Source organism: Ornithorhynchus anatinus, chromosome 7 (assembly GCF_004115215.2).
Source record: "Ornithorhynchus anatinus isolate Pmale09 chromosome 7, mOrnAna1.pri.v4, whole genome shotgun sequence".
NCBI lineage: Eukaryota > Metazoa > Chordata > Mammalia > Monotremata > Ornithorhynchidae > Ornithorhynchus > Ornithorhynchus anatinus.
Window position 1 is genome coordinate 3,443,051 of NC_041734.1, and position 13,775 is coordinate 3,456,825.

General features: G+C 41.8%; 1 protein-coding gene across 2 annotated transcripts in view; it reads right to left on the minus strand.

Moving 5' to 3' along the window:
* Positions 1–13,775, minus strand: part of PREX2 (phosphatidylinositol-3,4,5-trisphosphate dependent Rac exchange factor 2) — a 190,613-nt gene that overhangs the window by 11,611 nt on the left and 165,227 nt on the right. The window contains exon 38 of one of the 2 annotated variants that reach the window (XM_001511236.4): positions 2,006–2,108. In XM_001511236.4, the coding sequence (XP_001511286.1) occupies positions 2,006–2,108 (103 nt within the window). Of the gene's footprint in view, positions 1–1,806; positions 2,109–13,775 lie in introns of those variants that run through there. The other variant, XM_007666826.4, reaches the window with a different exon arrangement.

Here is a 13,775-nt window from a genome sequence, read left to right on the forward strand (position 1 = left end):
CTTGGTTTCAAATCCCAGCTTCGCCACTTGTCTTCTCTGTGACCTCAAGCAAGTCACTTAATTTCTCTGGGCCTCAGTTACCTCATCTGTAAAATGGGGATTAAGACTGGGATCTCCACGTGGGACAACGACTGTCTCTATCTGTTGCCGAATTGTACATTCCAAGCACTTGGTACAGTGCTCTGCACATAGTAAGCGCTCAATAAATACGACTGAATGAATGAATCTAACCCAGATGGCTTGCATCCACCCCAGCGCTTAGTACACTGCCTAGCAATTAGTAAGTGTTTAACAAATACTAAAATTATTACTCCCCTATCATTAGACAAAGAGGCAAGAGGTCAAATAATTGTTATTCAAGAAGTGAGTTATTTAATCCCAATGACTAGTATCAATTTCATTTAGCAGGGCTAAACCCTTCTTTTTTTAATAGACTGAGGCTGTGACAGCTCTATTTTAACCACGGTAATTACAAATCAGAACACAGTCCAGAATAGGGGTTTTCACTGAATTAAAATGCCACACTTATATCTTGTCTATGCATACCTATTGAATTGAATTGAATAAATCTCATTATTTTGTTAATGAGATGTACATCACCTTGATTCTATTTATTTGCTATTGTTTTAATGAGATGTTCATCCCCTTGATTCTATTTATTGCCATTGTTCTTGTCTGCCCGTCTCCCCCAATTAGACTGTAAGCCCGTCAAAGGACAGGGACTGTCTCTATCTGTTACCGATTTGTACATTTCAAGCGCTTAGTACAGTGCTCTGCACATAGTAAGGGCTCAATAAATACTATTGAATAAATACTATTGAATGAATTGAAACTGTCTCTCTGCAACAACTATAGGGACAGGATTCCACAGGATGGTATATTCTGAAGTAAATTAATGTAATAATAATAATAATAATAATGTTGGTATTTGTTAAGCACTTACTACGTGCAGAGCACTGTTCTAATAATAATAATGTTGGTATTTGTTAAGTGCTTACTATGTGCCGAGCACTGTTCCAAGCGCTGGGATAGACACAGGGGAATCAGGTTGTCCCACGTGAGACTCCCAGTCTTAATCCCCATTTTAGAGATGAGGTAACTGAGGCACAGAGAAGTGAAGTGACTTGCCCACAGTCACACAGCTGACAAGTGGCAGAGCCATGAAAATGTGAAAATTATGGGCTCACACGTATAGGGGAATTTGAAAGGAATCTGAATATTCAAGTCAAAACACAGAGTAGAACAGTGCTTAGAATGGTGTTTGACCTCTAAGCACTTGAGGTTCAACCTCGTGGGTAGGGATCATGTCTACCAACTCCACTGATCTATACTCTGCCAAGCACTTCTTAGAACAGTGCTCGGAAAACAAGAAATACTCAAAAAATACCAATGACTGATTAAAAAGCAGGCATGTTCATATAATAATAATAATAATAATGATTATAGTATTTGTTAAGTGCTTAACTATGTGCCAGGCACCGTACTAAGCGCTGGGGTGGTTACACGCAGATCAGGTTGGACACAGTCCCTGTCCCATGTGGGGCTCACAGCTCTACAGATGAGGGAACTGAGGCACAGAAAAGTTAATTGGCTTGCCCAAGGTCACCCAGCAGACAAGTGGCAGAGCAGGGATTAGAACCCATGTCCTCTGACTTCCAAGTCCGTGCTCTTTCCACTATGCCACGCTGCTTCGGATCAAGGCAGGTAGTTATAATTTCTCTCCTGCCACTAACTGGGGGACTGCCACGTTGTTTGAAATCTTTTTACTTTCTCATTTCCAGTCATTTCAGCCTGCAGACTCCTTCTGTACTTCCTCTCACGTGGAAAGCCCAAGTTGGATCGGCCCAGGGTTGCACCTCATTCTTGATGTCAGGCCAACCCTAACCCGAGATTTCCGTCAGAGGTGGACTCCGGTGTGGTTGTACAGCGGAAGGATCTGCGGTGTCCCCACGTATGCACGTGACAGGGAGGAAATGATGACAACCGAAAGGTGAGGGTGACCTACCTGTTTGCGCATCACGTCTGTCGCTTGCATGATGTACCGGGGTGGCAGACCGTGGCTTCGAGCAAGAATGATGGCCTGCTCCAGAGTAACGCTCAGAGTGCAGCTGCAGGAGAGAAGGAAAGCGAATCAAACGGCTCATAAACAAAACTTGCAGATACTCAATCAAAGTCCCAGTCGATCAGAAGCCAAACTGTGTGGCGTGCCGTCCTAGGATTATTTGAGTAGGAAAATAAAATCTCACAAATCAGAGTGAATGTGCAGTGAATGATGTCTTTCCATTCAAAATGGGAAAACAGCACCCCGTGTAATAAAAAAAATAGTAGCTCTTCTGTCACCTTCCATTTTAATAAGTCTTAGATGAATTTCAAATTAGGCGTTCTCACTCCCCACCAACCTCGCTTGAGAATTCGAGATGAAGAGTGCATGTGCTTTTAAAACAATTAGACATGAGATATTTTTCAAGTCAGATCCTGACTTCATACGACAACATTATTTACAAACCACTAAAACCAAAAATGTTTAACAATGCTGTCGCCCCATCTTCCAGTTATTTTGCAGGCAGGTGAGGCCAGGTGTGCATTGGGTAAGGATGGGGCCAGATGTGGCTCACTGGAACACGGTGATGGTTGGAAGATGATGACAGCACCAGGCAGTCCTGCAGAGCTGAATTTACTTGCCCTTCAAAATGGGAGACTCTGGCGCTTGCCCTGGGTTTGACACATTACGAAACCCATGACCCCAGAGTTTACATCGTTCATATTTACGCGCTGGCAGAACGGAGAGCCATAGGGCTCTGTGGGATCATTCACCTGTAAAATTTCCAGATCAGTAATTCTCCATGTGTGGAATTTTAGAGCTAAACGACCATTTAAAACTTAAACACGACTTTGATAAATTCTCAGGAGCAGCTCATAACCAAATAAGAGAACGGGGGAAAAATGTGGATACAATTCTAGTGTTCGGTTAAGTGACAGGCTGATGAACCCCCCCTCCGCCTCCCCTATATTTTGGGGACTAATCAATTATTCTTATGAGGAACACGATGAAATGTTCTATTGGCTACTAAATGATTTGAAAAACAGTTTGCAGCATTAGCTTTCCAGAGAAACTCATTTGATTCTGTTAACAACCCCCAAAATGATCAGTAATTTACAATTAGAGCTAAGTGCTTGCTGGGTATACTAGGAGTGACAATAGTCTATCTGGCCCAATAGAAGTAATGTTGATTTTTGCACATGAAACAGAAGTTGCAGGTAACACAATACATGCTATTGGAAATGGAGACAGTGGATCAGGGCTTTGTTTTTTTCAATCTATTTTTTACTAAGCATTTAAGGCCAACTGGCTTGAAAAACAAGACCTTCCTCTTCCTTCAATTAACACAAAGCTTCTCTATTCTGATTTTATTTCGCCATTGATCTTACAATTTTTTATCAATGCTATCTAAAGCACCGTGGTGGAAAGAAGTCGAAAAAAAAATCTTTATCACTATCGAATTTCACTAAAACACGTCACTGAATTAGATGCAGCCGGGCCTATTCCTCCTCAATTTGTATCAACTACCCACTCACTCCAAAGGGCTTGAAATCAGCCTCAAATAATTTGGGGTTGTGTTCCTAATCCTTCTGAATTTATTCTTATCCTCTCACCGTTTCAGCAAACAGTACTTCAGCAGCCAATTACCTTCCTCCCCTAAGACAAACAATGCTCCCTAGTGCCACTTGAAATAAAAGAGATGTTCTTGCCAAAGGGAATGTGGTATTAGATGGGAAATCACCATGACCAATACCTTGTTCCTTGAAAGATCAGTCACAGCACAGTATGACTTCTTTGGAATTCATCACCCTACAAAAGGACGGGGACAATTGACAACCTATCTTAAAATACAATTGAATTTCCCAAGATTTCTTTCTTTCTTTTCTCCTGCAATTTTTCAAGGAAGGAGTGACTGCTTTTCTCTCCTCAGGGTGACCGCTTTGGTTTTCCAAACAGAGATGTGTTTGAAATAATCCGATAAATAACAAACTGTCTAAAATCTCTCGAGAAATGCGTGGAAACAGTCTGAGTTTTGTCCTGGGCCTCTTTCCTGGGGACCTGTTTAGGCTAAAAGTCTCCAGTCCAGCCTCCTGTCTTTGAAGCCAAAACCATGATCTGTCCCTTCCCCTGCACTGCCTGGCCTGACCCTAACACGGGATTGGGGTATCTGAGTAAAGTCTGGGTCTGAGTTCCACAAGAAGTGAGTTTGGATGAGCCAGAAGAAGCCTCTCATATGGGATCACAAGTGCAATTGTGTGGCAACTAGATGCTATAGTAATGGTATTTATTAAGCACTACACTATGTGCTAAGCCTGAGATATAAGATACAGTCCCTCTCCAACAAATTGGCTCGCAATTTCATCCCCATTTTATGGTTGAGGAAATTGAGGTCCAGAGAGGTTGAGTGACGTGTCCAAAGTCACAAAGCACACCCAAGGCAAAGCTGGAGCTAGAAAACAGGGTCTCCTGAGTCAAAGTCCCATGTTCTCTCCACCCTTCTCGTGGCTATAGTGAAAAAAGCAGGAGACAATAGACAATGGTCCTTCAAAGTGAGAGCTTGCCACACTTGAAGGAGTTGATCTGTTCACATCTGGTCTGGGCACGTCCCAGGTCTGGGCTGAGCCTCTGCCTCAGACTCGTCAACCAAACATAAAACAAAGGGGCTGCAAGAAGAAGGGTCCACTTGAACCTGGTTCCAAGACCCACTGGGCTCCTAGGCTAGATATTTAGTCTTCAGGTTCAGGTCAAACTCTGTTCTGAACACTTGTATCCCAGAGGTGTGCAGGTATATTATCAGATTATTCATTAGGCAGTTTTCAGGGGAATTTGAAAATAGTCCTTTCTGTCCGTTGAAAACAAAAGCCCGAAAAGGCATTTTTCTCTGTGAGATAGTGGCGTGAAGAGGGTGAATAATAATAAGTGCGCCCTGAATTCATGCTGTATTTTATTTTACAAAGTCATCCCTATGCCAATTCAATCTTGCCAGTTCAACCAGAGGCAGCCGGCATGGATACCATCTCGTTGAAGCTGAGGGAGTGGGATGTGGAAATGGTAAAATTATAAAGGCCTTTAATTACTCAGATATTTCAGGATAAAAAACAGTTGGTGCTCAATAGTGGCATTATCCTGTGGGGTTGGGAGATGCTAAATGATCAGGATAATGTGCTATGAGCCCCATTACTGAATAGCTACCAGGTTGCTGTGAATAATCACAAAAGAAGGATCAGACTGCAAATGTTTGCAAAGCTGGTAAGAGAAATAATGACTGTCAAGCCATGAATACGTGCGCTCTAAGCACTCAACTACGACCACTTTGCTGGGGGCTAGCAGTCAATCACAGGTCGATATGGATGACAGTTAGGCAGCAAATTCAGAATACATTAGACCACCAGCCCCATCCAACAGCACAGTCAGTGGCCTCCAGAGCAATACGAGCTGTAGGGTAAACAAAGGCAAGCCTGGGGAGAGCCCAGTCATGGGGAAAAGCCCAGATGATCTCAAATGATAGGAACCCAGAAAACCGAAGTCGCCAGCTCTCAAATTGCAATGTTGGCATAAGCGGCCTCCCTCTCTTTCTTCAAGGAAGCAGTGGAGTGGGAAACTTTGTAACAAGAGGTTGAACTGAGATTTTCACTTGATACTTTCTTTTCCTATTCTTTACTTGGAAATTTATATAATGTAAAATAATGATGGAAAAATAATGTAAAAATGATAAATGATGTTTTCTTCACACATGCAACATATTGAATGCAGCTGGCGCCCAACGTCTCTGAAATCATATTCTTGCCTTATTACATAGTATAATCAATCTGGTTAAAAATAAAAGCATGAACAAGTAGACTGTTTTCTCCTTAGGCTGTGATAACAAATTTCTGACTTGAGAAAAAAAAAATTCAAAGACTCTGTTCATTAGCTGTTGTAGTACACTCTTCAAATCCCATGGTAAACTCACTTGGTATCTGAGCAGAGTTTTCTACTTTCTTTGAATTAAATATTAATCAAACCAGTAGAAATAGCTCTGCCTCAACCTGGTGAGATGGACATAATGATTTTCTTCTCCCTCACGATCACTTTCCCTTTCCTCTAATTCTTTTTTCCTGCCTCTCTTGTTGTCTTCCCTCCTGCCGTGTTGGTTCATTCATTCATTCATTCGTATTTATTGAGGGCTTACTGTTTGCAGAGCACTGTACTAAGTGTTTGGAAAGTACAATTCGGCAAGAGAGACAATCCCTACCCAACAATGGGCTCACAGTCTAGAAGGGGGAGACAGACAACAAAACAAGTAGCCAGGCATCAGTAGCATCAAATTGGTCTGCCTGTCTTTTCCTCTTTCCATTTACCCTTTTCATCCCCATTTTATGGATGAGGAAACTGAGGCTCAGAGAGGTTGAGTGGCTTGCCCAAAGTCAAACAGCAGACTCAAGGCAAAGCTGGAGCTAGAAACAGGGTCTCCTGAGTCAAAGTCCCGTGGCCTCTCCACCCTCCTCGTGCCTGTAGTGAAAGCAGCAGGAGACAATCGACAACGGTCCTTCAAAGTGAGAACTGGCCACATTTCAAGGAGTTGCTCTGCTCACATCTGGTCTGGCAACATCCTTTTCTAATGCTGACATTTCCCCCTGTAACTATCCCTCTGACCACTCGCCATCTCCACTTGCTCCTTATGCCTCCATCCTTCTCCTGCTACCGTTTCTTTGCCGACTGGAGGGATTCCGTCCTTCTCTACTCATCCCAGTTCCATAAACCACCTTCCGCCGAGTCCCTTAGCCCCTCCCCAAGACCCGGAAGATTCTCTACTCCTCCAGGAGATTTCCTACTGCTCCCTCCCGTCTCCCTGCTCCACTCTGGTCCTTGCCCCAATGCCTTCAAGGAGATTCCTTCATTTCTCCCCTACCTCACACCTCTCCCACACTCTTATTAATTAATTAATTAATTAATTCAATAGTATTTATTGAGCACTTACTATGTGCACAGCACTGTACTAAGAGCTTGGAATGTACAATTCGGCAACAGATAGAGACAATCCCTGCCCACTGATGGGTTTACAGTCTAACTGGGGGAGACAGACTGACAAAAACAAGACAACTTAATCACAATAAATAGAATTAAGGGAATGTACACCTCATTAATGCGGTCTTGGGTAAAATCCACTCCACTTAGTGATTTTTTTTCCTTCACTATTCAAATTTATTCCATACACTGCCTTCACAATGTTAACATGAAGAAAGAGTCCATTTGATCCTCCGAGTTATTCAGCGCATTAAAGTGTCTAATCGATTAATGGTGCCGGCTGGCATTTTCTCTGCCATATTTCACTATCTTATATTTACAAAAGAATTCTAGGGCTAATGGTAAAGCTAAGAAAGGAGAGTTATATATTAACCAATCCTGAGGTAGCAGTGATTGTTTCTATCCCCTGAGCAGATTATATGCAATAAATTGGCGTGGTTCTGTTTCCAGCACAGTCCACCCTTAGCAATGCCATCCTTCGAAAGAGGGCAAGAAGGTACACGGACAAACTTCCTAATGCGTGAAATTTCTAGAAAGCTAGTAACTGGAAGACTGTAAACTCCTCAATATCTCAAGTATTTTTCCGCTTCCCACATATTCTTCCACAGCGGTTGGGAGCACGGTCTAGTGGAAACAATACAGGTCTAGGAGTCAGAAAACCCAGGTTCTAATCCCAGCTCTGCCCCCAGTCCACTGTATGATCTTGGATAAGTCACTTGACTTCTCTGTTCCTTAACTATTTCATTTGTAAAATGGGGAGAAGACACCTCCTCTCGCTACCTCAGGCTGTGAATTCTCTTTGGGACATGTACAGTGTCTGACCTGATTATTTTGCACCCACCATACATTTAACATTTTACATAAGCACATAGTAATCACATAATAAATTCCGTAGTTATTATTATTGGGAGCAAGCCTTTATTTTCTCTTCATGGAAGATCAAGTGAAGCTGGATTCTTGTCCTGTCACCAGTATTGAGAGCTTGCTGTGTGCAGAGCAATGTACTAAGCACTTGGGAGAGTACAAAACAACAGAGTTGCCCGCCCACAATGAGCTTACAGCCTAGAGTAAGCACCTTTAAAAACGCATCTTTTACCCAGAGTGATATATCATCCACTAAGACCTCTTTGGACAGTAGTTGGATCGAAGCATTATTCCAAAGCTACTACTTAATGAAAAACATCAGGCTAAGTCAGCTAGATTTGATATATAGTGAAGAAATTACCGAAGCTATCAGTCAGTTGAGAATTAGCTGAGGGTGGCCACTGACTGCATTGGAGAAAGATACATATATGTTTGGTTTTAAGGGTGCACATGCTAACACCTATTTCACCAGCTGGTGGACATCCAGTTAATTGGAAACCCGAGAGAAAACAAGAGAAGGCAAAGAGTAAATAGCAGAGTGGAAAACAACTGAGAAGAATGCAGAGAAGATGGGTAACAGGTATCTCTTTATTGTTATTGTTATATTGTACTCTTCCAAGCACTTAAGACAGTGCTTTGCACAAAGTAAGTGCTCAATAAATACGATTGAATAACAGCTGGAGTGAAACCCTGGTGTGTATAAATATAGCCAAAATGGATACTTCACGTGTTCCATATAACTTTAGGCAGAAAAAGCAATCAAAGGGGTCCATTTTAATCAAAGCACAGGGAATTTGTAATGAAATTCTCATTAAAGATAATGGGAACATACTATTTCAACTCCCGGTACACCCTTCGCCCCTTAAATGTTTTCAACCCTGAATCCCTATGCCTAAATTTTAAAATCTACTCCTGCATTTAGTTTTCAGTTGCCTAATATTTCTTCTTAAAATAACATTCAGATGTGTTCATTTGTGTCACCGGTCAAGTTCCTGATTGGGTGTGAGTACGTAGGATCCGATTTTCAAAACAGGTCTCACAAAAGCATGTACAACTAAGTGCTTGAAGTATAAATACAAAGCCACAGTGAGCTACATTTTTCATGTCTTGCACTTTGAAATAACTCTTCTTAAATACTGCCCTAGTTGAATATGCTCTCTTAAGGGATCGACACCCACAACCTAAATCAATCAGTGGTATTTACTGAGTGCTTACAATTTGCAGACCACTAAACTAAGCACTTGGAAGAGAACAAAATACAGCAGAATTGGTAAACACATTGCCTGCCCACGAGGAGCTAGCTGTCTAAAGGGAGAGGCAGTTATTAAAATAAATTACGGATATCTATGAAAGTGCTGAAGGGCTGAGGGTGGGGTGAATATCAAATGCTTAAAAGGGACAGATCCTTCATCCTTTATCTTTTTGAATGTTTGAAAACAGTCCAAAGCTAGCAAGACTTGGGATACACTGAACATAACCAAGCTTTGGCTACAATAGTTTATAGTATTAGATCCACAGTCATCATCTTCAACAACAAACGTTGATTGCCCTACTCTACGCTGAGCACTATACTAAGCATTTGGGGCCAATCAGTCAGAAGAAATGAGAGATGCAAATTCTGCCCTTGAGGATTTTCCAGTCGAATGGGAGTCACACCTTAAGGGTATGGGAACAACTACTCAATTTCAAGAGAGAGAATGAATTTGAGGCCGAAAAAGCATGCTGTCGATCCTCATTCCTGGGCCAGGGAGGGGGGGAAGGGAAGAGGAAGGAGTAGAGAGGGAAGAGAGGGGAACTCACGAGAGGTGAGTTGTTAGACCTTTTCTTTGCACTGAAATACTAGTTGTGGAAAGTCACTGACTTTAAGGGTCCTCAGGAACTACTTTTAATATCCAGTTTTCCAATTAGTATTATGGGAGTACTCCTCCCTAAACATGGTAGCAATGGATATGTTTTTTATTTTAACCCAAGGCCAAAATCTAGCCCAAATCTGGAAATCTCAAGGGAAGAACTTCTCGACTTTAAATGTGCCTTTTAGGCTCTGTAAAAAAAAATGTGCTAACTCATCTCTCTGACTGAAGTAGGGACTTTTTGATTACCCATGCTGATTTACCTTGAATGTTCCACTTTTGTAACAATCTGCATTACTTAAACCTGGCCTATTTGTCAATTTGTCCTTTCGTGTCAAGGAAATGACATACGAAAAATCGTGCAGTAACTGAGTCGAATCCTTCAAAACTCCAATGGTGAAAAATAGCTTTTAAATTGTTATTGATAGTTACTTGTAAAACAATCTTCAAAAAAAAAGCACAACTATTACATTTTATCAAGGGAAACCTCAGCATAGTCCCTCAGTGAAAAGTCATGTTTTAACTTATCTTATGTTTTGCTCTTTATTTATTATTATAATTGAATTTGTTGAGTGCTTACTATGTGTCAAGCTCTGTTCTAAGCACTGGCGTAAATACAATTTAATCAGATGGGTCACAGTCCCTGTCCCATGTGGCCCTCACAATCTAAGAGGAAGGAAGAACAGATGTTGAATCCCCATTTTACAGTTGAAGAAATGGACACAGAGAAATTAAGTGACTTGCTCAAGGTCACACAGCAGCCAAGTGGCAGAGCAGGGATTAGAACCCAGGTCTTCTGACTCCCAAGCCTGGGTTCCATTTCCTAGGCCATTCTCTTGCCCAGCATGGGAACCATTCTCTTACATCCTGTTATTGTATGACCTATTATGAACGTATTGCTTTATCTGCACAATGGTCTAGTGGAAACAATACAGGTCTAGGAGTCAGAGACCCAGGTTCTAATCCCAGCTCTGCCACCCATCCTTTGTGTGATCTTGGACAAGTCACTTGACTTCTCTGTTCCTTAACTATTTCATTTGTAAAATGGGGAGAAGACACCTCCTTCTCACTACCTCAGGCTGTGAATTCTCTTTGGGACAAGTACAGTGTCTGATCTGATTATTTTGCACCCACCATACATTTAACATTTTACATAAGCACATAGTAATCACATAATAGATTCAATAGTTATTATTATTGGGAGCAAGCCTTATATTTTCTCTTAATGGATGATCAAGTGAAGCCAGATTCCTTTTCTGTCACCGGTACTGAGAGCTTACTGTGTGCAGAGCACTGTACTAAGCACTTGGGAGAGTACATCCTGTTATTCTAGGACCTATTATGAACCTATTGCTTTATCTGCACAATCTTCTGTGGAGATAGATTCTCTATGTGTGAAAAAGTTATTTCTTTTGCTTGTTTTCAATCATCCTCAACCTGGTATTAGCTCTTTGGTGAAAAACAATTTTGAGCTCATTAAGGGTGTTGACTACAATAATAATAATAATACTTAAGTGCTTTTAATGTGCAATGCAGTCTGCTAAGTGCTAGGATATAATGCAATCAGAAAAGACTCCTCCATTCCTGTCCCACATGGAGCTCCCAGACTAAGGGTTGGGATAGGACTCTGCCTAAGCCCTTCATGATTTTTTTAAAATGGTATTTGTTACGGTATTTGTAAATTTCAATCAAGGCTTTAGCCAGTTTTCACCTTTCTAGGAGGAATTCTAATCTTTCTAGTCCCTCCACATGCAAAAGCACCTACCCAGCCCCTTCCATGATTATTTTGGCTTCCCTTCTCTGGCACCCAAAGAAATCTGCAATTTTGTCATCAGCATTCAAAATGCTACTTTGGATTTTATATGGGTTCTTTCATCTGAAGATTTCAGAGCAATTTTACATATATCATCTTATTCATCTTTTTTGCCGAGGCAACATACAGATTAAAGTCTTTAATGTGCACTGTTCCATTCTTACTTTGTTTTGTACCACCAAACTTTTCCAATTCACTCAGTGACATTCTGCTCATCCCTTTAAAAATAATTTCCAAACCGGGACATAAAAGAATAACTACAGACATAAATTTTCCTTTCCTATTGCTTTGCTGAACTTCAGTGGCCTCATCTCTCTTGATACTTTTCCCAGCAAGGAATTTATCCTCTCAAGAGCCCAGATTTTTATCCCTAGAAAATTCTAGGGCTCTTCATCAGAAACCGGTTCTGATGCCACAGAATCTACAAGAGGAAGATAAGGCATATGCTGAGTGCCTTCCATTGCTGTCCCTGGACAACAGCAACTAGAATCCACATGGGACTCACAGTCTTAATCCCCATTTTACAGCTGAGGCAACTGAGGCACAGAGAGGTGAAGTGACTTGCCCAAAGTCACACAGCTGACAGGTGACGGAGCCGGGATTAGAACCCACGACCACTGACTCCCAAGCCCATGCTCTGTCCACTGAGCCAAGCTGCTTCTCTAAGCTGCTTCATATGGACTCTCATTCCTGGGTCAGATCAATGTCCACCCACTAAGTAAAAAGATGCTTGCGGGAACCAGAGATGGCTGCCCTCCTGAATGGACCTTGCCCCATCCCTAATCCAGTCCATTTTTACCTGATCAATCAATTGTATTTATAGAGTGCTTACTGGGTGTAGAACACTGTACTTTGTGCTTGGGAGAGTACAATATAACAAAGTTGGTAACCACTTTCCCTGCTCACAGGGAGCTTACAGTCTAGAGAGGGAGATGGATATTATTATAAATTGAAGATATGTTACCTATGTGCTATAGGGTCTTGAGGGTGGGGTGAATAAAGGGTGCAAACTATACCTCCTAACCTTTACTCTAACATCTATGGACCATGCACTCAAATTTATCCAAATTCCTCTTGAACATACTGATATCTTGTATAGCTTATTGAGATAGTGAATTCTGTAAGTGAACTTCTCACTGGGTGAACTGTTTTTCTTGACTTTTGTTTTGAAGCTTTCCTGTCCCCCTCGTCTCCTCAGTCACCACCCACCTAAACTTTCAATAGGTGCCCCCCGTCCTGGGGTTTTGGGATCCTCCATTAATTAGAGCAGTTCAGCATGAGCCATATTCACCCAGTTCAAGATTTTGTTAGCACCTCTCCCGTTCCCGGCATTTTTGTCATCTGGGGAGTCCGCCCTGATCACTTTAGGTGCCTTTCCCTGCACCTCCTCCAGCCCATTATGGATAAGGAAAACATTTAGGGCGAGTGATGGGAATCATCAGTTTCCTAACTCCGATGCTTGTTGTGGTCAGGGAATGTGACTACCAACTCTGTGCCCCAGCACTCAGATCAGTGCTTAGTTCATAGTAAGTGCTTAAGAAATACCACAATTATTATTATCACTCTCCCAAGGTCTTAGTACAGTGCTCTGCACATTCTAAGTGCTCAGTGGATATCGGCGTTATTCACGATGACTATGCCTTCCTACAGGTCCACGATCTCTTCATTTGAGCCTCTGGACAGTGGATTTAGGGCAGTAGTTTTTACTCATCCTCTTGTGCTTGCTGGTTGGGGTGGTTGTGGAAAGGGGGACCTTTATCTTTTGACCAGGTTGGATGAGGATTTTACCAGTTAAAAAAACAACAACATCCGACTGCTAGACAAAGGTGGGAGGAAAGAAACAAAATAAAACACCGCAGTGACTGGACAGATGCTGCAATGCCTGAAACAGGAAGCGGACCGTCAATTCCCCATCGTGTCATTCCTGATTTCCAATGCCAAAATCCTCCGCAAAGCAGACCCTGGAAGGGCACCCTGCCCAGAACAGAAAATTCTAATTAACAGAAGATTTGGTTACATAAAAATGAATCATTCTACCCATACAACAGGTATAAACTGTGAGGTGTCTGTAGGGGACTTTGACTCTGATATTTTTTAAGTATTCTCAGAAACACCAAATGTCTCTCAGAGAGGCTGTCGTTCCCTTTGGTACCAACTTACTGACTATCATACTAAAAGAAAACAACAACAAAAAAAAACT